The sequence below is a fragment of the Lipomyces chichibuensis genome (genome assembly GCF_038497645.1).
Source record: "Lipomyces chichibuensis strain CBS 12929 unplaced genomic scaffold V1513scaffold_23, whole genome shotgun sequence".
Lineage (NCBI taxonomy): Eukaryota > Fungi > Ascomycota > Lipomycetes > Lipomycetales > Lipomycetaceae > Lipomyces > Lipomyces chichibuensis.
In genome coordinates, this window is record NW_027117475.1 from 90,821 (window position 1) to 112,213 (window position 21,393).

Below are 21,393 nucleotides of genomic sequence, written 5' to 3' on the forward strand. Positions count from 1 at the left end.
CGCCGCAGATATCGAAAGATCTGCATCTTTAAATAACACGTGTAGTGCCAAGCGCGGAGAGATTTTAAACGCATGCTAGACATTCACCCTGCATAGATTGCTACAAATTCTGGCAGATATGCCATTGCTCGATGATTTTTGCGCCCTTGGAGAGAAGTGGGAAGGGTAAAACTTACCGCGCTTTTGCGATGAATTACTGGTCACTGTTATCGTGGGTATCGTGACCATTGGACTACAGCGGGGTCATTTGCGAATAATGTGTATTCCAGCCGGCATCTGCGATCATAAGGCAGCAGCAGCCAAACTTATCTTAACAATCACAATCACAATGACAATCTACAGTTTCTGGATCTTCGACCGGCACTGTAAGTTCTCTATCTCCCCTTTTCTAGATCTCTTCTCCTCATACTAACTCTTGACAGGCGAATGCATATACCACAAAGACTATAAGCGGCCATACCGCCAACTGCGTCCCAAACTCGATTTCCCTCCCGGTTCCATCGACGAAAAGAAACAAACAACAGGCGGCCCACCAACGGGGAAAGGTCCGTTGAGTGTGGACGATGACGCGAAATTGGTTTTCGGAGTCGTTTTTTCGTTGCGGAATATTGTTACAAAGTTAGCCGGCGAGTAAGTAACCTTTCGAATTTTTTGACGTTCATCTATTGAGATAATGCGCTTCCTGTAATGTGGACAATGGTGGCTAATTTGAATTGCGCGGATAGGAAAGAATCATTTTTCGTATTCCGGACATCGAAATATAAACTCCATTTCTACGAAACACAAACCAACCTCCGCTTTGTCATGATTACCGATTTAAAAGTGGACGGCATTAGACCTATATTAGAGCAGATTCACGCTGGTCTGTACGTCGAGTATGTTATAAAGAAGTATGTGGTGATCTTTTTTTTTTTTGAGTTAGATAGTAGATACTTGCGAGTGTGGGCAGTGCTAACGATTTGCAGTCCGTTAAGTCCGGTTGAACATAAGAATGGCGTTGGCGTTAACAATGAGTTGTTTAACTTGGGGTTGGATAGATTTCTACGGCCATTGTCTATATTCGAGTAGAGGTACGATTGCGTGAATAAATAAATAAAGATTAACCGGAAGGGAGCGATTATTCTGGGATGAGTTGAGTTTCTGAATCACACTCTTTCCTGTTTTTGTTCAGTAAGTGTCGGAGAAACCGGATTCACATTGGTGGGTTTTTCGTAGATAGCGATTTGAGGCTGATCGCAAATCGATTATAGGCGGCCACCATACAAAGCAAAAGCACAAAGCAACCGCAATTGCTTCATATCGCCAAAAATGGCAGACGTGCCTTGCCTGTTTCGCATCACTGACACATAACAGCCGGGCCCAAGTAAACTTGATCTCGTGCAAGAGTAGGTTCTTGTTTTTGCACACCATAGTTGACATTATGATATAAGTAATTTAAATAAAAGCAATAGCGCATGTCCAAAATATATGAAATGTTAGAATATCATACAAGCCAGCCAATACGCCGGCCAATACCCCATCCAAATGTACGTCTTATGTGGTAAACGATCTTGTAATCCCGGACTTGGTCAGACCACACGATCCAACTTGGTACATGAATTCTTATAACTGAAAATGATCGTCCAGTATCTTACATGACACTGCAGCAGCCGCCTTCAGATGGCGGATTATAAGGGTCTTCCAGTTTGTCTATCGATCCCCAAACACTCGGCACCATGAAATCCTTCGTGTTCTTCGTATATTGTATGATCCTGTAACCCCGATAATTAGCACATTCAACTTTACGAACAGCCGAAATATACTCACGACTGACACGCCTCGGACGTCCGTATTCGCGGCCGGACGAGATCAGCCTCGAGACGAGAGCACAGGTCTTTGACGCGCTTGAGCCTGAGTTCGAGGGACGATCCTTTCGTTTTGTCTCGTACGCCGCCGACACTACCTGGCACAATACTGGCCATGTCAGACCAGTCGTTGCGATGGTGTAAGAGCAGCAATGATTGTAATAGCAATGAGACTGTGGAAGGGATCGTCGCTAACAATGCGGGGATACGCGGGTTACCAAAACGGGGAGGTTTTATCGGAATTACTGAAATGCAAGCGATAACCTGAATATAGCCTTTCGAAATGTGTACTGTGTCTGACTGTGGTCGAGACCAATCTGAGTAGAATATAGGAGGAAAAGAACTCTTAAGGGGAGTTAGCAAAGTGGAGGATTACACAGTTTAGGAGAGGGTAGGGCAGCGATGTACCCGCGGCACTTCGATGAAATCCAAGCTTCTCCTGAATTTGGCGTGCGTGCATTTGATTGTGCTCACATTAGATTACGCCGAACTGCAGCAGCAGCGTCGTCACTGAGCTTAACACAGTGGACGGATCCTCAGAGAGTCGAATGAGTAGTAATAAAGGACTAAAAGCGGCCAGAGATCGCGTTGAGGAGAAATTGAGAGTCCTCTGGATTAATATACGGTGTACTGCGTGGACGCGTGCCTATGCAGCAACATCTAGCATTAGATGTATACTCTGTTTGTTCTACCAATTACTATTTACGTAGCCGTCTCTTTCAGACCGCCTTAATCATGAACTCAATTAAATCACTGCCTAGACTCCATGTCTGCATGAGAAGCTCGTTGCTTATGCTCACGATTAGATCAGGGGAACGATAATGCCGCACGGGATCATCGTGAAGTCATAATTTCCGTGACGTACAGACAACGCTCCGGGTAACCCAAATCATGCCAGCAACGCAATGACAAATGTGCCACATCTATGCCGTAATATAGAAGGCATATAGATTACGGCACGCCGCACTTATGTACATAAATTTCGTTCCCAGAGCACGCAGAAAAAAATTGCATAGAATTAGACAACTTCCATCCAACGACCGAAGTCCGTCATCACCAATCGACCGCTTCCGCTCCACGTCCATATCATCCAATTTGGACGCCTGATCAGTATTTGTATCCATTGATTCGCTCTTCGCGTGCAGGAACCACCCAACATGGCGCCCCATGTCCGTCCTGAGAACGTGTTGAAGGTATGCTTTCCGTTCTGCAACACACCCGGACTACTGGTCCATCGATCTTTCGACGAATGAAATACTGACGTTGGACAAATAGCGAGCCGAGGAGCTGTTGGCCGTCGAGCAGTCTGGCGATGCGCTCAATTTGCTACATGAGATTATCACCTCGAAGCGGACGAGAAATACGCCTATAACCTCTCTTGAGCCCATCATGCTGCGCTTCGTGGAGCTCTGTGTCCAGTTGCGCAAAGGAAAGCTTGCCAAAGAGGGATTATATACGTACAAGAACGTCGCCCAGAACACTTCCGTCGGCAGCATCGAGGTCGTGCTCAAGAAATTCATTGATCTCTCTAAGGACAAGGTCACCGAAGCCCAGGCACAGGCAGATCGCATCGCCCTCGATTCAATCGACGATCTCGAGGCCAGTGAGACCCCGGAGTCGATCATGCTCTCGACAGTATCGACTGAGCAGAGCAAGGATCGCACAGACCGTGCCGTCGTCACACCATGGCTCAAGTTCCTGTGGGAAGCCTACCGAACTGTTCTCGAGATCCTGCGCAACAACGCTCGACTCGAGATTATGTACCAGGCGATCGCCATCCAGGCCTTTCAGTTTTGCTTGAAGTATAGCCGCAAGACTGAATTCCGACGCCTGTGCGAACTGTTACGCAACCACCTCCAGAGCGCCTCAAAGAACACGTCTCAGGTGCACGCGATCAACTTAAACGACCCCGACACGCTCCAGCGACACTTGGACACGCGTTTCGCGCAGCTCAATGCCGCGGACGAACTCGATCTCTGGCAGGAGGCCTTCCGTTCTGTCGAGGACATCCACACTCTTCTCACGATCTCGAAGCGTCCACCAAAGCCAGCTATGATGGCCAACTACTATGAAAAGTTGACCAAGATCTTCCTCGTGAGCGACAACTACTTGTTCCATGCCGCGGCCGCGAGCAGATACTATACTCTGCGTCTGCAGGCCAAGAATGTTACCGCCGCCGACGCGACAAAGAGCGCATCGATCGTACTTTTGTCTGCGCTAGCGATCCCGGTCATCAACACTTCCCGCTTCCGGTCTGCCATTTTCGATGTCGACGAGTCTAAACACAAGAACGCGCGTCTGTCCGGCCTTCTAGGTCTGCCTAAGGCCCCGACACGCGCTAGCCTCTTGAAGGACGCGCTCGCGAAGGGCATCCTCTCCCGCGTGTCCCCTGAAATCAGGGATCTGTACACTATTCTTGAAGTCGACTTCCATCCGCTTAGCATCTGCCGCAAGATTTCCCCCATCATGACTGAGATCTTCAAGGACGAGGGACTGAAACGTTACATTGAGCCGTTGCACCAAGTTATTCTCACCCGTTTGTTCCAGCAGCTATCACAGGTTTATGATGCTGTGAAGCTGGATTTCGTGATCAAACTTGTCACGTTCCCGGCACCGTTTGAAGTCAGCTCGACAACGATCGAGAAATTTATTATGAACGGGTGCAAGAAAGGCGATCTTGCCATCCGGGTTGACCATGCAGCGAACTCGATCACATTCGAGAGTGATGTGTACGCTACCGCGAAGGGCGCGACCGACGGGGTTGTGCAGTTGCAGCCCACGCCGACCGAGATCGTGCGGACTGAGCTGTCGCGTCTCGGCAAGACGTTGTTTGCGACAGTGAACCTCGTTGACGCAGAGTACATCTCTTCACGCGCGGAAGCTAAAGATGCGGCAATCAAACGCGCGATTGTGGGTGTTGAGGAAGAACACAAGGCTGCCTTGCTGCGCAAGGACATTATCGAGGACCGCGCGAAGGAGGCCGAGACAATCTTGCAGAAGCGTGAGGAGGACGAGAGCAAGAAACGTGCGCTGCGACAGCAGCAAGAGCAGCTTGCCGAGCAAAAGCGGTTGGCTGAGGAGATGCGCAAGCGCGAGCTCGACAGAATCAAGCGCGAGCAGGATGCGATTCAGGAGCAGGAGAAGCGGAAACTTGCTGACGAGATTATATCGACTGGAATCAAGCTTGACCTGGAGAGCATCGAGAGTATGGACACACACAAGTTGCGGGAAGTGCAGATCGAGCAAACAGAGAAGAAGAACAAGGACATGACGGAGCGGTTGCGGATCACGGCCAAACGCGTCGACCATCTCGAGCGCGCGTACAGAAAAGTCGAGATTCCACTCTTGGAGAAAGACTATGAGAAGCAGAAGGAGACGGATCGGTTGCTGCATGCCGAACGGCGCAAGGCCCAGCTCGAGGCTTCGAGAGCGCAGTTTGAAGAAAAGGTACTACTGAAGAAACGGTTGAGGCGGATGGTGGCGGATTATGAAGAGTTCACGGAACGGCTCTTGAGGCAGTAGAAAGGTCTTATTTGTTTTTTGTTTATGAAAATCTGGGTTGTAGATGAAGCATTTATTTTGTAATTTTGTTTTGTTCTTTTTTTTTAGTCAGCTTCCTCGCGCTTGATTTGTAGTGACGTATCTATGCCATGGTCTTTTGTTTCAAATACAAAATATAATTGATACGGAATCTATTAAGCACACGACTCAAATTTCAATATGATACAATGGAGGGGAAAAAAAAAGGTATTATACAAAAGCAATCAAGCCCCATCAACATATATCGAATACATATAACTACACGAAAATAAAACAATTGGAACTACAATCCCCCGGTCATATAAAATAAACAACAGACTTCTCTTCTACTGTAAACCATCTCGCCCGACACTAACAACAGAAGAAATAAAAAAAATGGTACAATCAATTTATGTAGAAATTAATAACTAAATATGCTGGCGTGATACAAAAAGCAAACAGGTGAAAGAATGTGCGCCGATACCCCTGATAAATAAGCCATTAACGAAGAAAGAACATTTTGCCGAACCAAATGTATGAAACCCCATCGTGAAAAAGTCGTTAGCTACCTTGTCTGTGTCTGAATCTGTGTTGGAGTAACCCCAGTGACTTAGACTGACAGCATCCACTCGGCGTACGGATTTTCGCCCTTCTTGACGGCGACTAATCCTAACTGCCGCATCTTCTCGACACCCTCGCCAGGCACGATATCATGATGCGGGTGCTGATGCTGATGTCTCCGTTCGCGCCTCCGATTGTTCTTCCGCTCGAGCCCTTTGACGATATCAATCGCCCCGCGCTCTCTGTTTGCAGATTTGTTAATGTTGTTGTGCATGTGATTCCGGAACAGTGGCCTGTTGTGCTGGAAACTCGTCGCCTTGCCCCCTTGGTCGCGATGTTGTCCGTGATTCTGGAACGGAACCGGGATATTGCGTTGGTGTCGCGTGGTGTGATGCACGGGTGGTGGCGAGCGGCACGGTCGTCGACTGCCTTCTGATTCGACATCGGATTTAGCGTCGTCAGAATCCTCATCGACGTCTTCAGGGAAGGACGGGTCGATGTCCTGCGGACAAGGCTTGTGGTTATACCGCGCACGTTCCTCGAGCGCGGAATAATACGCAACCTCGATCGGTCGGTCCTCGTCGAAAGTGCCACACACGAAATCCGACGAATCTGGGATCATATTTGCAGGCGGGGTGGCAGTACGCTGGACTATGTGCAAGCGCGAAAGTCGACCCAACAATACTTTCTGTTTCATGTTCGCCGCGGGACCGTTGTACTCCGACATTCCATCGTCGTCATCATCAGATGCGTAGCCGTCCTCAATGTTACCATGGAACACCTCGTCTCCCTCGCTTTCGTACTCAATGAACGGCGTGCGCTGCAATCGAGCAAGCATTTTTCCTCGAACGCTGCCGGGTGCGAGAACAGTTGAGCTAATTTCAGGAGACAGATCATCTTGGTCCTCGTCGATTGATCTGTTATCGTCATCGTCATCGTCATCGCCGTCCCGCGTATCGTCATCTTCATCCAGTTCGTCGCCTTCGACTTGCAGGCGAGTTGACCGGGGATCGTCAAATGACTGTCCGTTAACAACATCCTCATCCTCATCCTCATCATCGTTGTCGTCATTATCTTCGGCCTCAACCTCAGCGTTCAATCGTGAAATGTGGCGCTCCTTAAGCAAGACGTCGTCGACGCGCAAAATTTTCTGCGGCTGGGGATGATAGACCTCCTGATCGCTTTGGTTCGCGGTAGCCAAATTCTTCTCTCCTGGCGCATCAGGCACAATCGCGGAGGATGAGGACTGCTCGCGAGAGCTTTCCTTGTCGCCGGTGCAAGCGAATTTGATACTGCGTTTCAAACCGTTGACGGTGCAATCGCCCGGCTTCTTGTCCGGATCGGCCACGACCCCAGTGTTGTTGGTGCTATTCGTGGTCGGGTTGGTGAAGCGAATAATACTCTTTGTCTGGAGGCAGGCCGGCGGGGGAAGATTTAATGAAACGGGCGGTGGCGTGGGCGTGGTGTTACGCGAGGTATACCCACTGTCCGACAACGCATCCGCACCGGTAGAACTCCCCGCGTCCGAGCTCGCGGATACCGGCGATGTCAACATTTTCGATAGCAGCGAGGACTGATTGCGTGGAGGGGAGACGTAGCGCCTGCGTTTGAACGAATCAGACTGCCCTTCGGATTGGATATTGAGCTGACGGAGACCTAGTTCCGGAGGCTCGTCGGCGTCGTCAGCGGGTTCGTCGTCGATGACGGCTGCGCGCGTGGCCTGTGTGAAGAGGTTCATGATCGTCTGGAAAGTGGACATTCGTGAACACATTTTGTTTGATTTTGAACACAGGTTTTGCTGAGTTGAATGAAGATTTGCTGTATCGAATGGATGCACGAAATGTGTATCAATGCGGGAAATTACCAGCTAACTTGACCAAAACGTCGACCGCCGCGTACTATAAGCGCAAAATTGGCGACATTATGGCAAGAATATATTGATAAAAATGTAGTCTGTCCAACAAAGAGAGGATCTTCGGTGTTGAAGGCCAGTATGTACAGGCACGAGGACCTGCAGATGGGTTAGTGTTTCATGCCCTTGTCAGAGACGTAGCAGACAGAACAACTTACGAAACGAAGACGAAGCGGTTGTGATAAGAAGGTAAGTTGCAGGAGCAAATATGTGTACTAATACGAGAGATATGTGAGAATAGGAGTGGAAAATGGGTTGAAATTAGTTCCGGGGGAGGAGACTGGCGCGGGGCACGACGGGGGCAGTTATTATCGTGCGCTTAGTGAGTGAGTTCGTTGGGAGCAGCCAAACGTTCGTGGTCGACTTACGCAACAAGACTAAAAAAAAAAAAAAAAAAAAAGCGGGTTCATGCGGCTATTGCGGCGGTCACGTTACGATCACAGGAAATTGTTGTGTAATGTGACCAGTGTCGCAAGTTAATGTCTACACTGTGATCACCCTAACCCTGGGAGACTGCTATTGCGCCGTCGTCGCTGGCGCCACTCTTCTAGAAAAACAGTCACGGGGTAGTGCGTAAGCCATTTCCCCGGTAGTGTTGCGAATATGCCGCAAACGGCACACACCGTGACGTCGACGCCTTTACTGCTCAGTCCACTCATTGGCCCTGACCCAGGAAAATTCCGCTCCCTTACCCGTTGCAAAGGAACCAGTCTTAATTAGTGTGCTTGCTCTTATAATTGGTCGTATCATACCTAAGTAGCCTAATTACTGCGCACACACTAGAGAGCTATGTGTTCCCTATTAAATTATAACATATTCCTTCGAAGCACTCACTCCACAGTGTCTAACTAGAACTAGCATTACGGCTCAATAGTATTTAACCTAATTGCACTCATTTCAGCCTCCAATGGTTGACATACAACTGGTTATCACGCAATGAATGATCTGCGTAAGATCAATCTATCTCCAATATGCGTCGACAGCTCCCTACTCTTCGTAATCCACTGCCTCCAGATATGGTTGCTGAGTCTGATTGACAACTTAGCGTAGCAGTATGCAATACCCGTAGAGAAAATACCTTGACAAGTAAACTTATTGACCAACGCAATTCATCTCCTAGTCATAACCATTATACAACTTCCCGCACCACGCTGTCTTACTACATTATACGGAAGTGATTTTTAGCGATAGGTAACTTATCTTTATCTCGGTGTTGATTATTTTGAGCATAGTTGGCGTCAGTTACAACCGTCCGATGAAGTACTGCATTAGATGCCAAATCAATATACTGTCGACAATATCGTACTCGTGGCCGTCACAATTCATACCGATTATTCCTTATCCACCGTTATTGTCTGTTCCAATCTCGAAGCATCTATTCCCCTGACACGTTGACCTATATATAAGAATTTACAAGAGCCCCAAATCACTGATGTTGACCCACATACTTCTAGAATTCCAGATACCTTTACCATATACGCTAAATCGTTGGCGCAGATATGCCATTTACCAATAATCTTCTATGGGATTCCGCACACAGCATTAGGCGCTAGTTCTGGACGGCATCTCGAGCTTAAAACGACAAAGTTCAACCGGGATAGGGTGGTGTACGGTGGACAAATCAAATACGTATCCACAAGAGATCGGACGATAGCATCTTTTTTTCCGCAGGGAAGGTTCGATTGATTATCTCTTTTTGTTTATTTTGTAATTCGTGAAGAGCGCATAGGTATGGTTGGATTTTTTTTGTACTCGTCGGTTTAAGTCGAGAGCAGCTGTGATGGCCGTTTCGGGTTGCGGATCGTTGTTGAAGTCGGCGATTTGATCAAATAGTAACATAGTGATTACTGACAATTGCGTGATGTTATAGCGAGAGCATACCGATACCGAGTTTGCGTGATGTTTATTATCAATTGGTGTAAGTACGGTTCTTAAACATCGATCCTATCACGCACATTCGATCAACGTGGTCAATCGCCATTTTGCATTGGCGGATATGTTTATGCACGTGGATTGCAGAATTACTGCGCCGATATCATTTAAATGGGCCGGTCACTGATATTTGATTGGTGCAGTTTACGATATATTGTCTTCGCTTGGGTTACTCAACAAGCACGCAAAGCTTTTGTTCCTCGGTCTCGATAATGCGGGAAAGACTACTCTATTGCATATGTTGAAGGTAAGCTATTTCTCTGCAGGATATTGATGATGCACAATACTGATGCCGATATAGAATGACCGACTAGCAACCCTGCAACCTACTCTACATCCCAGTATGTGCTTAACAATTTGACATCTTGGTTCTGGGTAGTTAGGTAACCAAAGTTTTAATATAGCATCTGAGGAGCTGGCTATCGGTAACTGCAAATTCACGACTTTCGATTTAGGTGGTCATCAGCAGGGTGAGTAACCTTCCACATTTATTTTTTTTCGGGTTTACTGATGTTAAACTCGACAGCTCGTCGTCTCTGGAGGGACTACTTCCCCGAAGTCAGCGGCATTGTTTTCATGGTGGATGCGGCAGACGTAGACCGATTCGCAGAGAGCAAAGCCGAGCTCGACGCATTACTCGCCATCGAAGAGCTGTCGAAAGTCCCATTTCTGATTCTGGGCAATAAAATTGACGCACCCGGCGCCGTGTCGGAAGAGGAACTTCGATTGGCCCTGGGATTGTATCAGACGACCGGTAAAGGCAAAGTTCCACTGGAAAATATTCGACCTCTTGAGGTGTACATGTGGTATGTTTTCCATTTGCGACTGTAGAAGCTGTGATACTGATCTCCCTTATAGCTCCGTTGTTATGAGACAAGGATATGGCGAGGGTATCAGATGGCTCAGTCAGGTAAGTCGTTTTCGTGTTCCGCCGATACAAATACTAGGACTAACATAAAATGTACAGTACGTCTAAGACGTGGGACAAACATTAACGTATTTCCCCATCGAACCGGTCGCACCATCGAACCGGCCGGTTTCACCATCACCAAATACTAAATGAACCAGCATCAACGACCACGTAGTTAAATTATACTAGCTAGAGCTGAAATATATAGCTATTTACCAGGAAATTTCCTTATAGTATGTCCAAGATTACGACAGCCACTGCAGCGAGGTGGAGCACGCTGCCGATTCATTTCAGGCTGTTCATCAGGATGGACATTATGTTGATCATTAAGCTCCTGAATACGGTCACGAGCCTCCCCTACGGTCAAAACTACATCAGTACCTAGTGAAGCACGTTTCCGAGCTTTCTTCGTAGTCTGGCGCTCGTTCTCGGCTCGTACACGTTTCAATTTAGATCTGGGGATGGTGTACGCAGGTTGAATGTGATATTCTCAAGAACCCGATCCTGATCAAGAGGGACCAGTCCAGTTTCTGCGAATCCGGCACGTATATTCCGCATACTCAACGCGGTGGCTCGTACGGCAGGGTAGATATGTAGGAAGTCTTCTTTATCGTTATGGTTTCTACCGGCCTGCATCATCCGCTCAAGAGTCTTGCCATATTCTCGCTTGAGTGGTCCAAAACAGCCTACGTCCAATGGTTGTAGTCGGTGAGACGAATGGGCCGGCATACAGAGCGATATAATACGATTTTCCTCGCAGAATCTATCAAATTCTGCAGTGAGATGGCTACCATGTCCGTCAAGAATCAATAGTCTATGCGTGCCAGTAGTATGTTTGGCTGAATGAGGGTGAAAAACCATTCTTAAGCCACTGGAGACCGATATCATCAGTCGTCCAGCCACTCTTGCTAACGGCGATTGACCAACTAGGATCCAGCAGTTCTTCTTGACACCATTGAGCCTGCTGCTCCTTAGCTTTAAGGATGACGACCATTGGCGGAAGCAGAATACCCCTTGATCCGATCATCATGCGGCCCGTTTAACTCGAAAAAATAAACTTCGGCGCTAGACTCTATTTTAGAACGAGGCAATGCGGCTTCTATGCATCGGAACATTTCTAAAAAGTTTAGAGCGGCACAATCAACGGCTCTACACATAAAATAACTACGTTATATCAGATTTTGCTATGTAATTGTCGTCAGTGAGGAGTGTTGGCAGTTCAAGACGTCGTACTAATATTATCATTGACATGGGATGAAGGATGGCAATAGTTAGTCGTGTTCTTCTGTGACTAGTTGGCATCAATGACGTAGATCACCTGTTACCAAATTATGTGTTCACACAATCATCATTAAGAATCTTATGCCGCTCAAAAATTTTTAATATGTAGCCGTATTGCTAGATACATTTAATACATTCAATGCAACAATTCGTAATTATTCGTAAATGATAATGACAGTTGACTTGCGCTTGAGAACTAATTGGAAAACTTCAGTTACAGCTACTGTGCTCTGTATATTTGTATATTTTTTTCGTCCCTGCGACTGTCTATGTACAAAAATATATATACATTACCAACTACGGACTTTTCATATACGGGACCATTTCCAGTGCTTTCTCCGGCGCATTTTTATTATACACAAACAGCCCTTGCAACTGCGCTGTACTAACCGGCACACCTAACTCAATCACCTTCGTGACAAATTTCTCACACAGACCATCCGCACCTTCATAGAACCGCAAAAACATCTTTCTAATCTGATACTCTGACGCATTATCAATCAGCTCCCGCACGTCGACACGACCGGGGCGGATTAAAGCAGGATCCAACTTTTCCTGATGATTCGTCGTCATAAAAATAATTCTTTCCTCCGACGACGTAACACCGTCCAGCGCATTCAACAGTCCGGAAAACGTCACGCCGGACAGTTTATACCCAGATTCATCTGACTGCTCACGCTTATTAAACGCGGCGTCAATATCTTCCAGCAGCAATATGCTTCGTTCCGGAATGTGATTCATCAAATGATTCAACCTATCGTCTGTCAAATTCTGCTCGGATAAGTTCAATATGCAGATATTATAGTCCAAATCGCCTGCCAGTGCCTGTATAAAACTGGATTTCCCACTCCCGGGCGGACCGTACAGTAAATAACCCCTTCGATATGGAATCCCGCGATCCGCGTACCATTTACCCGAGTGCAGGAAGTCTTTGACGTCCACGCATATCCGTTCGCTGACGCCACTATCCAGAATCACGCTCTGCAGCGACCGTTTTCGCCTCGGCTGTCCGAACATCCGCCACTCGGGACCCCACGAAACATACATAACTGTCTTGCCCTCCTGCATCTTTAGAGCCATGGCATTGGCTTCTTGTAATAGTGTCCGGAATACGCCGCGGTCGCGGTATAGCGTTGTGAGGGTGATAGTCTCGAACGGAGTGCCGGACGTCAAATCCATTAGCCTACCAGAGCGTTCGCGGTTGACTTGGATGTAGGTCCCCCGGTAGCGCAGGATGTGTTTGCCAGGACCGGGAACTAGACTAAAATTAGCCGAGACGCTGCCGTTGTCATGTTGCTTGTACGTTGTTTGCACGCTTAAATGATGCGACGAGGAATATAAATTTCGCAAGGCAACGAACGGGCTCTTAAATCCATTTGGCGATTCTGATTTTGACAGGGACGAGACAGAAACAGATTCTCGGGCCATCCACTCTAGGAACCAGGCGTATGATTTGTCTTTTGACGGGATTTCCAGGTCCACGAGGAGTTGCCTATAAAGCAAGTTTGAGCCCCGGACGACGATTTGACGAGCAGCGGCGAGGCCCACGCCGAGGCCCATGAGACCGAAGCCCTAGTTCTGTTAGTTGCGTGCGATAAATTGGTTGCTGAAAAGACATACGGCTGTGAAGTATGGATTTGATGCGAGGAAGTTGCTTAAGAGATTTCCATGTTGTGGGGGAGTGGATGCCGATGGCAGCGGCGGAGCTGGTGGTGGTGTCGCCGTGGGGATATCAGTCGGCAAAGCCACCGGCGCACCGGCGACACCTGCAGCAATTTCTGCAGGCATTCGTTCGTTACTATAATCTCCTCAATCACTCAATTGAACTCGGTGCGATAGACAGGGACAAAATACGCCGACATTCGAGATTGGGTGTCGAAATTTTTGGCTGGTTGGGACTTTCCGAGACGGCCGAAAATCGGATGTCGCGTCCGTTGCGCGTGGGTAGGGGCTATTGTGCTTAACGCGCAATTCTCTCCAATACGCGCCGCCCGTCACCATCTCCGTCCAACGTCGCCATTATCACCACTAGTCCGACCTATCATCTCATCGTGCTACTCACTCCTCACACTTCTTTATTATCACAGTTCTTAAGGATGTTCCGCGCACAAAAAAAGCGCGCTCTAGAGCGGACAAATTTTGGGAAAGAAGTAATCCGGGAACAAGACTACCCCGACCGGCTGAACATGTATCTTATTCCGCCGCTAGCAGAGATTACGCTAGATCAATTTGAAGAGTGGGCTTTAGATAGATTGAGAGGTGAGATGGTTGTTTTGAGGAACGAAAATAGACTATGCGTCGACTACTAACGCCGTCTTTAGTTCTGAGTGAACTCGAAACATGTCTATTCCGCAACCGCAACATGAAAGCTACAGAACAGACTGTCAAACCATTACTGGAGAAATATCTCCCGCTATCACCGAACTCCGTATCCGGACGCGTGAATAAAGGCAGTCAATTAGACTCTGAACGCAAAAAGGATCATTACTCGCACTTTATTCTCCGTCTAGCATTTTGTCGGACGTACGTTCTTTGCTCATTTTTGGCTTCCATTTGAATACTTCTGCCAGATATTGTATTAATAAAGAAACAGGGAGGAGTTGCGACGACGGTTTGTCAAAGCCGAGACCATACTTTTCAGAATGCGATACACGTCTGCAGACATTTCCGAACAACACGCTCTTCTAGCGCGATACAACTTTGGCTGGACGCTCGTTCCTGAGGACGAAAAGCGTTCGTTGCAAGACTTTCTCAATTTTTCGTCTTCCGAATCAACAGCACACACGCAGTCATCCAACGAATCGTACTTCAAAGTTCCGTTTGAACGCGTGCCGGAGTTGGTTGAAGCACGAAAAGTATTTATAAAGGGCGGCGTAGCGTACGTTCCAGCCTCACAGCAATTATCTCTCATCTTAACCGAATTTTCTGAAAAACTCGAACGAGCACTGGAAATTACTGCCCGGGCATTGCCACGGCTGGATGAGGACGACAGACTTCTTCCAATCCTGGGACATCTTTCGAAAGGGTTCGTCGCGCCGGAATACATTCCCGACAGCAGCGCGACAGCACCAGGTCATGGGGTCGTACGTGCGTCTCAAATCGATTCTCTGGTCCCGCATTTCCCTCTCTGCATGCGCACGCTACATACCGCTCTTCGACGCGACAGCCATCTCCGATACTTTGGCCGCCAGCAATATGGTCTGTTCCTCAAGGGCATCGGACTATCCGTCGAAGAGGCATTAGTATTCTGGCGGACGAGTTTCTCGAAATGCACGGATGAGAAGTTTAGTAAGGAGTATCGGTATAATATTAGACATAATTATGGTTTAGAAGGGAATCGACGGAATTACAAGCCAAGATCGTGTGCGCAGATATTGACTGATGCTGCACCGGGCGCGAATGAGTACCATGGTTGCCCCTATCGGCATTTCTCTGAAGATAATTTAGTCGTGGCGATTCAGGGTCTTGGTGTTAGCGACCAAGGCGTGTTGCGGGGTGTCAGGGAAGATGTGAGGAATAAGCAATATCACGTAGCGTGTACGAGGGTATTTGAAGCTACGCATAAAGCTGTCGGTGCCAACAGTCCCGTTGGCGTTGGTGTGGGGATGGAGAGCGTTACGCATCCGAATTTGTATTTTGATCGGAGCGTACAGTTTGCTAGACAGGTCGAGGCCGTAGAGAGCGAGAGCGGGAAGTAGTCTTTGACGGATGTGTACTAATGAGCGTTTATACTGCGTAGAGCACAAGTCACATAATTCACAGACATTAGAAATTTACATTTCATGGCCTAGCAGCTTCAAAAAACAACGTTGTTCGGCGGAGAGCGGTGAGAGTAACTGGGTACCGTCAAATAGTCGTACAAAGCCTAAAGCGTTTTGTGTTTTTCCGAGTTGCCTACTTTTGGTTACTGACAACTTTGTGCTACACTGTGAACTTTATTGCGGACAAAGCGTGAGCCCGTGCAGGGTCACAAAATGTGTCACAGGTTAGTGTGACTCGAGAGCCATCTGTTGATATCTCACTTTTCGTAACTGACATAACTGACCATCTAGGCAATAGAGAGAGTGATATCCCAGACCCAGGCACCGGTATTGTGTGTCGCATTCACAGTGTTCCAATAACTGTAGTATCCGTAATACAATAGAGTGTGCCTGTGGCTTGCGCTAGTGAAGCTGATCTCGCATTCAAAACGCCACATGAAAGTGTATAATTGAGTAGATCATTGGAAACCTTTTCTCAGCAGGAAAATTTACAGCAGAGTCGCTATTGCCAGAAGGTTTACGACCTTTTCGGACGCGTATTGTCGCTCTCAGCTGTCATTTTGCCTATGTACCGCTTACCATCAAACCAGTTGCGCCATTCCGCCCAATATCTAACGATATCAACAGGCACAGTTGAAAGTTGGTTGGTGACTGCGACGCCGCACAAAAATCTCCGCCAGGTATCACCTTACTTATTTACTCCCAATAACCTAATCTCTCCTTGGCTTTCCCCGTTCACACCTTACAGTTGCTGTTTGTGTGTTCTGTCTCCCCGAAATAGCGCAAAATGCCTGACTATTTGCTTCTTCGTCCCGGGGCAGCCCTGGATCTCGCGGCGATCTACGCGCACATCGACCACTCCTGTCAACAAAAGTCTCATTCGGCGCCATTCGACGCCAGCCAATATCGACTGACCGGCCCGCTCCCACTCATCATCATGCAGTGCGACGTTGCATCGCCTGCGTGGTTCGATATGTACACCAGTCTCCAGGAATTGTATGTAATTTGGTAAACTCTGTTGCGTTCCGCTTTCGCCAGTCTTCGTCACAACACATTCCCGAACTATTGATGTCATAAACTTCTGTTACATGTCCAGGTTAACCCATATCAGAGCGCCTTGAAGTTAATTATCTTCATATTTATATACCAATCACATTCGTTGCTGTGGATCCCACAAAGCACATATTCTTACGATTATTGCGGTAGTATAAACCTGCACAATTGTCTCTACTCAGGCCTTCGTGCGCTCCTTCTGCCTGATCCTCTCCTGTCGTTAGTCGGTTCGAGTCCATTGTTCTAAAATTCAATTGCGAAGCTGTCACAATATCTTCGGGAAAATCAACGCAATAATTCATCAACCGGCACGCGATATTCCTGTTTGTAATTTGCCGTCATCCCGAGCACATACACAGAGACCAAAAGGCGGCTTTGGGCCAGCTGTACCGGTCCGGAATTTCAATACAGGCGGACGTCGTGTAATTATCTTCGAGCCCGATGGATCAATCGGTCGATTCTTATACGACATTGCTGTGCTGTTAACTCGTTCTTGATTTGTTTACGATATTCGCTTGCTAGAGTCTCATCACACTTGACAAATTCTGATTGTATTCATGCCATACTTACTGACGATTATATATAGAATCATGCGCCGCTTCCCCATAAATTCTGAAATACAAATAATCCCCATGCCACGATCACTTCCTTCCGCGTCTGCCAGTAATGACAACGCAAGTACGGAACATGCGGCTGCAATAGAGAATATAGTTGCTAAAGTACGCGGGACGTTATCACATATGTATTCTGCAACTGAAAATGGATGTGCGAGTATGGAGACAGTGGATGGTATCCTTGCCAGCGTTAACGCCAGTGGCGGACAGTTAGGCGACTTTGGTGCGCTTTTGCGGACTTTCAGTTTTATATCAGTTACGCTGACATGGTGATAGAACTTAGCATGCTGCGGGACTCGTTCTCGTCACTTTCAGATCTCGCAACACGGTTCGCCAACGTCGCGGCCGCCCTGCAGGAATCCCGACACCTCGACAATGCCAACGATGTAGACGACGAGGAAGCTGATGTAATGCGGGTTAGCGCATTAGCTCTGCCTGTCGTTCAGGATATTGCCGAGTTTTGGGAAGATGAATTTAGTATTGAGGTGTGACGTGGATGAACAGTATGCACGAGTTGTAATCCAGTGATCGCATATAATGATTGCGCTGTACGGATATTTTCATATATTGCTTTCTCAGACATTGTAGAATACGAATATAAATCGAATATTTTGCTTTTCCGTCCATTACGCCCCGTGAATCACCAAGTCCTCTAAACCCAGTCCACTCTTCATCAGAACGATTGACCGCATTCTGACATTTATTAAAACTCATGTCCTATTATAACTCCGAATTGCTGTGAACTTCAAATTCTTCACCGAATCCCGACACAGAACTACGGATCAAGCAGCTCACTACCTGTCATACTGTTCCTGTCTATTCCGTTTTCGGTAATAGAGAGGACTTATACAATCATAACTTTTTCTTTCTGTGGTCCTTCACTTGCACATGCCACCAGGCAAACGTTGACGTCAGTCAAATCAGCTTTTGGGTAGTTACTTATCGAACACAGTAACCTCCATCGATGAGAATATCGATGCCGGTGGTGTATGAACTGGCATCACTGCACAGGTAAACGTACGCTCCCTTCAACTCTTTTGCATTGCCATCGCGACCCATTGGGATCATTGATTTCCACAAGTTTTGGACATTCTGGTCGACAAAGTCGGAGAGACCGGTGTCGATGTAGCCAGGAGAGATGCTGTTCACGCGGGCGAAGTCGCGCCACTCGTTGGCGAGAGACTTGCACAAGTGGATGCAGCCAGCCTTGGCGACATTGTAGGCTGTCTGCTCTTGAGGGTAATTAATGATGTGGCCCGACATGCTCGACGTGATGACAAAGCTGCCAGTCCCACGCTGCTTGAAGTGCGCGCCGACGGCTTTGGCACAGTGAAACGTGCCATTGAGGTCAGTCTGGATGACCTCGTTCCAGTCTTCAACAGAGCCGTCGAGGATACCGCTTTTGGCAGTCCGTCCAGCGTTCGCGATGAAAGCATCGATCTTGCCGAACTCGGCAATCACGGTCTGGACCAGATTCTCGACTTGCTCCCATTGGCCAACATCGCATTTGTATGCCTTAGATTTGATGCCATACTTCTCGCTCAGATCCTTTGCGTTCTTTTCGCCGCCTTGCGGACGTGTGGAGTAGGTAATGGCGACGTCGGCGCCCATCTCTGCGCAGCCACGAGCGGCCTCAATGCCCATGCCCTTGGGGCCGGAGGCGCCAGTTACGACGACAACCTTGCCCTTCAGACTGAAGAGGTCTTGCAGGCTTTCGGCTTTGGGGATTGGGATAGGCATGATGGGGATATTTGATTGATTGCTCTGGGTATGGAGTGCAAAGAGTAGATGCTAGTTTATATCTTTCGTTTGATCTGCATTCTTGTCATGCAAATGACGAATGGGACGTTGTGTGATTGGGATTAGGGCTTCTTGTCAGTGACGTAGCCGTGGGTATCGTTTAAAGGTTGTGGTTTAGGGTCTCTGCTTCTTTGGTTATGTCTCACGTGCTTAAGTTCAAAACGAATCAGCTTACTTACTACGAACACCGTGACTTTGGTTCGCTATAGTAATAGGCCATCTTTTTTGCAAATTGTTGCTATAGTACCTGTACCTACGTGTCTAATACAATAACGCACTTATACGTCACATACTCGTTTATATAATGATAAGAGCGAAAGTTTAGAAAATGCTGTTGGATAGAGTTTTTTGGTCTAGAGTTTCGGTGGTTTACCCCTGAGAATATGCCAAATCCGGATTTGCTCAACCAAAACCGAATCCTGCTCTTCTCACGTGGTCGCGATTTTCTTGTAGTTTCTTGTCGCCTATGTTCTTCTTCGGTTTCTTCTCGGTTGCGTCCTCCTCGGTTTCTTCTCGGTTGCGTCTTCTTCACGTTGCCCCTTCTGTTTCTTGTCCGGCCATTAGTTCAGTTCAGTTTAGTTCAATAGATAGTTCCCAAGATCCATAGAGTCCACAAGATTGTTTGTCGACAATGTTGACACCTTCTTGTCTCGCATCCCGCCGGTCATCGCTCAACATATTGTTGTGGTCCGCGCGTGGCTCGGGTTCGTTCTTAGTTTTATTTTGTCGTGGGGTTGTGCTTCCTGTATCCGAGCAACAGCACATTGAGTCGCGGCCATACAGAGAGAGTGGCTTAGTCCTCGCTGTCGTGCCCACGAAGAAGTTTGGTATTTTTCAGTTGAGTATGCGAACGACGGTCGCTGACCGTACAAGAGGACATACGTCAATTTCCCCGATCAACAACTTATCGAATTACTCGCCCAAACTATACACAACATACGGAGTAGGTTGAGTTGTATGTCTGAGAGGAGCTACGACATGCACATTGTACTTTTTATAGACAAAATGATCTAGCAGATACACAAAATTCAATCAATACATTTGTAATCTGCAGCAGTCAGATATATCCCAGATCACACCTCTTGGCCCCATTTGTCAATGTAATGACGATCGAGGACACAGCTTCGTTACGTGAGACATGGGGAAATTGGTCTCAGAAAATCCTCTAATAGAAGGCATTGACACCTGTAATCGCCCGTCCGAGAGCCAATCTAATTCACGTCAGTACCCATCGTTCAATGTACAAGTGAGCTTGACGTACGCATGAATGTCGCTTTGTCCTTCGTCTGGGAAAATCAGCTAATGTGGTTCAATTAATACTGATATGCGGATACTCACAAGTTTGAACTACGAACAAGTTGGCCGCAATACGGCCGATATGATACTCGTCGCTACGGAACGGATTAGAATCGTGTAGATAATATGACCCTTGATCCACCTACCTAGCCGCGTTTCCTCCAAAAATCTCCATAAGCCTGAAATGGTTAGCTGATCAATAACAAATACCCTTAAGTAAACATACTTTCGGCAGTTCTCTAATGATCGATCGCAATTATGTCGCTTAATCATGCCAATCATTTCTGGTGCCGCTTTACCTGCATCTTTTAATCTACCAACCTGCACACACGCCACAAGACCGTATGCAATATCTGTAAGCGCATCCGCCAACTTCTTCTGAATCAATTGATATTTCGCCAGCGGATTTGACTTAAACTGCTTTCTGTCCAGTGCATATCTTCTCGCCAAATCCAAGGCACCTTCCAATGCGCCAATAGTACCGAACGCGATTCCATAGCGTGCACTGTTTAGACATGAAAATGGACCCTTGAGACCCTGAATTTCAGGGAACATGTTCTCCTTGGGAACTTCCACGTCATCCAAGTTAATCATACCCGTCACGCTTGCCCGAAGTGCCGTTTTGCCCTTGATCTGCGGAGTGGAGAGACCAGGACCGGCTTTCGAGCGCTCGACGAGAAAACCTCTGATCACACCGTCGAGCTTAGCCCAAACTAGGAGCACATCCGCGATAGGAGAGTTCGTAATCCAGTTTTTGGCGCCTGACAGGAGGTAGACGCCTTCTTTGGTGGGGTGCGGACGAGCGACAGTCTCCATCGAGCCGGGATCCGAGCCGTGGTTGGCTACATTTCATAAGCCTTCATGTCATGTTAAATGCATATAAAGATTATAGCGCACGTTCAGTAAGCCC

The 21,393-nt window shown here is 47.5% G+C and overlaps 10 protein-coding genes across 10 annotated transcripts; 5 read left to right on the top strand and 5 right to left on the bottom strand.

The window, feature by feature from the left end:
- Positions 1-328: 328 nt before the first annotated feature.
- V1513DRAFT_381314 (Longin-like domain-containing protein) lies at positions 329-1,068 on the top strand (the record flags this gene model as incomplete). The annotated part of the gene is made up of 4 exons (XM_066895064.1): positions 329-365; positions 423-630; positions 726-890; positions 966-1,068. The coding sequence occupies 4 exons, from the start codon at positions 329-331 to the stop codon at positions 1,066-1,068; spliced, it is 513 nt and encodes a 170-aa protein (XP_066752729.1).
- Positions 1,069-1,227: 159 nt separating this feature from the next.
- On the bottom strand, positions 1,228-2,258 carry V1513DRAFT_447449 (GGL domain-containing protein). The gene is made up of 2 exons (XM_066898397.1): positions 1,807-2,258; positions 1,228-1,751 (listed from the first exon to the last, which is right to left on the bottom strand). Exons 1-2 carry the CDS (start codon positions 1,959-1,961, stop codon positions 1,631-1,633), a joined length of 276 nt encoding a protein of 91 aa, XP_066752730.1. The 5' UTR covers positions 1,962-2,258; the 3' UTR covers positions 1,228-1,630.
- A 593-nt stretch (positions 2,259-2,851) lies between these two features.
- Positions 2,852-5,535, top strand: V1513DRAFT_447451 (uncharacterized protein). Its single transcript, XM_066898398.1, has 2 exons — positions 2,852-3,037; positions 3,120-5,535. Exons 1-2 carry the CDS (start codon positions 3,002-3,004, stop codon positions 5,364-5,366), a joined length of 2,283 nt encoding a protein of 760 aa, XP_066752731.1. The 5' UTR covers positions 2,852-3,001; the 3' UTR covers positions 5,367-5,535.
- Positions 5,536-5,670: 135 nt separating this feature from the next.
- V1513DRAFT_130127 (uncharacterized protein) lies at positions 5,671-8,013 on the bottom strand. The gene has a single exon (XM_066894187.1). The coding sequence runs from the start codon at positions 7,693-7,695 to the stop codon at positions 5,974-5,976; it is 1,722 nt and encodes a 573-aa protein (XP_066752732.1). The 5' UTR covers positions 7,696-8,013; the 3' UTR covers positions 5,671-5,973.
- A 1,387-nt stretch (positions 8,014-9,400) lies between these two features.
- V1513DRAFT_447457 (ADP-ribosylation factor family-domain-containing protein) lies at positions 9,401-10,901 on the top strand. Its single transcript, XM_066898399.1, has 8 exons — positions 9,401-9,565; positions 9,707-9,754; positions 9,912-10,015; positions 10,070-10,109; positions 10,173-10,238; positions 10,295-10,574; positions 10,627-10,678; positions 10,736-10,901. The coding sequence occupies exons 2-8, from the start codon at positions 9,736-9,738 to the stop codon at positions 10,742-10,744; spliced, it is 570 nt and encodes a 189-aa protein (XP_066752733.1). The 5' UTR covers positions 9,401-9,565; positions 9,707-9,735; the 3' UTR covers positions 10,745-10,901.
- Positions 10,902-12,041: 1,140 nt separating this feature from the next.
- Positions 12,042-13,858, bottom strand: V1513DRAFT_416746 (BCS1 N terminal-domain-containing protein). The gene is made up of 2 exons (XM_066895853.1): positions 13,580-13,858; positions 12,042-13,531 (listed from the first exon to the last, which is right to left on the bottom strand). Exons 1-2 carry the CDS (start codon positions 13,745-13,747, stop codon positions 12,257-12,259), a joined length of 1,443 nt encoding a protein of 480 aa, XP_066752734.1. The 5' UTR covers positions 13,748-13,858; the 3' UTR covers positions 12,042-12,256.
- A 93-nt stretch (positions 13,859-13,951) lies between these two features.
- V1513DRAFT_447462 (eukaryotic and archaeal DNA primase, large subunit-domain-containing protein) lies at positions 13,952-15,746 on the top strand. The gene is made up of 3 exons (XM_066898400.1): positions 13,952-14,218; positions 14,281-14,482; positions 14,553-15,746. Exons 1-3 carry the CDS (start codon positions 14,056-14,058, stop codon positions 15,655-15,657), a joined length of 1,470 nt encoding a protein of 489 aa, XP_066752735.1. The 5' UTR covers positions 13,952-14,055; the 3' UTR covers positions 15,658-15,746.
- A 271-nt stretch (positions 15,747-16,017) lies between these two features.
- On the top strand, positions 16,018-18,012 carry V1513DRAFT_447467 (uncharacterized protein). The gene is made up of 3 exons (XM_066898401.1): positions 16,018-16,716; positions 17,360-17,610; positions 17,664-18,012. The coding sequence occupies exons 1-3, from the start codon at positions 16,508-16,510 to the stop codon at positions 17,876-17,878; spliced, it is 675 nt and encodes a 224-aa protein (XP_066752736.1). The 5' UTR covers positions 16,018-16,507; the 3' UTR covers positions 17,879-18,012.
- On the bottom strand, positions 17,907-19,190 carry V1513DRAFT_447469 (uncharacterized protein). The gene has a single exon (XM_066898402.1). The coding sequence runs from the start codon at positions 19,125-19,127 to the stop codon at positions 18,327-18,329; it is 801 nt and encodes a 266-aa protein (XP_066752737.1). The 5' UTR covers positions 19,128-19,190; the 3' UTR covers positions 17,907-18,326.
- A 1,162-nt stretch (positions 19,191-20,352) lies between these two features.
- V1513DRAFT_432341 (acyl-CoA dehydrogenase/oxidase C-terminal) lies at positions 20,353-21,299 on the bottom strand (the record flags this gene model as incomplete). Its single annotated transcript, XM_066896398.1, has 5 exons — positions 20,353-20,398; positions 20,449-20,473; positions 20,526-20,578; positions 20,630-20,662; positions 20,710-21,299. The coding sequence occupies 5 exons, from the start codon at positions 21,297-21,299 to the stop codon at positions 20,353-20,355; spliced, it is 747 nt and encodes a 248-aa protein (XP_066752738.1).
- Positions 21,300-21,393: the final 94 nt, after the last annotated feature.

What these genes read in the sequence shown, in the direction of transcription:
- V1513DRAFT_447449 (XM_066898397.1), bottom strand. Translation starts at nt 1,961, where the DNA reads ATGGCCAGTATTGTGCCAGGTAGTGTCGGCGGCGTACGAGACAAAACG. An exon ending in ACGTCCGAGGCGTGTCAGTC is followed by an intron (nt 1,752 to 1,806) that starts GTGAGTATATTT and finishes TCGGGGTTACAG; the next exon opens with GATCATACAATATACGAAGA.
- V1513DRAFT_447469 (XM_066898402.1), bottom strand. Translation starts at nt 19,127, where the DNA reads ATGCCTATCCCAATCCCCAAAGCCGAAAGCCTGCAAGACCTCTTCAGT.
- V1513DRAFT_447467 (XM_066898401.1), top strand. Translation starts at nt 16,508, where the DNA reads ATGCCTGACTATTTGCTTCTTCGTCCCGGGGCAGCCCTGGATCTCGCG. An exon ending in TACACCAGTCTCCAGGAATT is followed by an intron (nt 16,717 to 17,359) that starts GTATGTAATTTG and finishes GATTATATATAG; the next exon opens with AATCATGCGCCGCTTCCCCA. An exon ending in CGGACAGTTAGGCGACTTTG is followed by an intron (nt 17,611 to 17,663) that starts GTGCGCTTTTGC and finishes ACATGGTGATAG; the next exon opens with AACTTAGCATGCTGCGGGAC.
- V1513DRAFT_447457 (XM_066898399.1), top strand. An exon ending in CTCTATTGCATATGTTGAAG is followed by an intron (nt 10,016 to 10,069) that starts GTAAGCTATTTC and finishes ATGCCGATATAG; the next exon opens with AATGACCGACTAGCAACCCT. An exon ending in TTTAGGTGGTCATCAGCAGG is followed by an intron (nt 10,239 to 10,294) that starts GTGAGTAACCTT and finishes TAAACTCGACAG; the next exon opens with CTCGTCGTCTCTGGAGGGAC.
- V1513DRAFT_416746 (XM_066895853.1), bottom strand. Translation starts at nt 13,747, where the DNA reads ATGCCTGCAGAAATTGCTGCAGGTGTCGCCGGTGCGCCGGTGGCTTTG. An exon ending in CAAATCCATACTTCACAGCC is followed by an intron (nt 13,532 to 13,579) that starts GTATGTCTTTTC and finishes TAACAGAACTAG; the next exon opens with GGCTTCGGTCTCATGGGCCT.
- V1513DRAFT_447451 (XM_066898398.1), top strand. Translation starts at nt 3,002, where the DNA reads ATGGCGCCCCATGTCCGTCCTGAGAACGTGTTGAAG. An exon ending in GTCCTGAGAACGTGTTGAAG is followed by an intron (nt 3,038 to 3,119) that starts GTATGCTTTCCG and finishes TTGGACAAATAG; the next exon opens with CGAGCCGAGGAGCTGTTGGC.
- V1513DRAFT_130127 (XM_066894187.1), bottom strand. Translation starts at nt 7,695, where the DNA reads ATGTGTTCACGAATGTCCACTTTCCAGACGATCATGAACCTCTTCACA.
- V1513DRAFT_447462 (XM_066898400.1), top strand. Translation starts at nt 14,056, where the DNA reads ATGTTCCGCGCACAAAAAAAGCGCGCTCTAGAGCGGACAAATTTTGGG. An exon ending in GGCTTTAGATAGATTGAGAG is followed by an intron (nt 14,219 to 14,280) that starts GTGAGATGGTTG and finishes CGCCGTCTTTAG; the next exon opens with TTCTGAGTGAACTCGAAACA. An exon ending in CGTCTAGCATTTTGTCGGAC is followed by an intron (nt 14,483 to 14,552) that starts GTACGTTCTTTG and finishes ATAAAGAAACAG; the next exon opens with GGAGGAGTTGCGACGACGGT.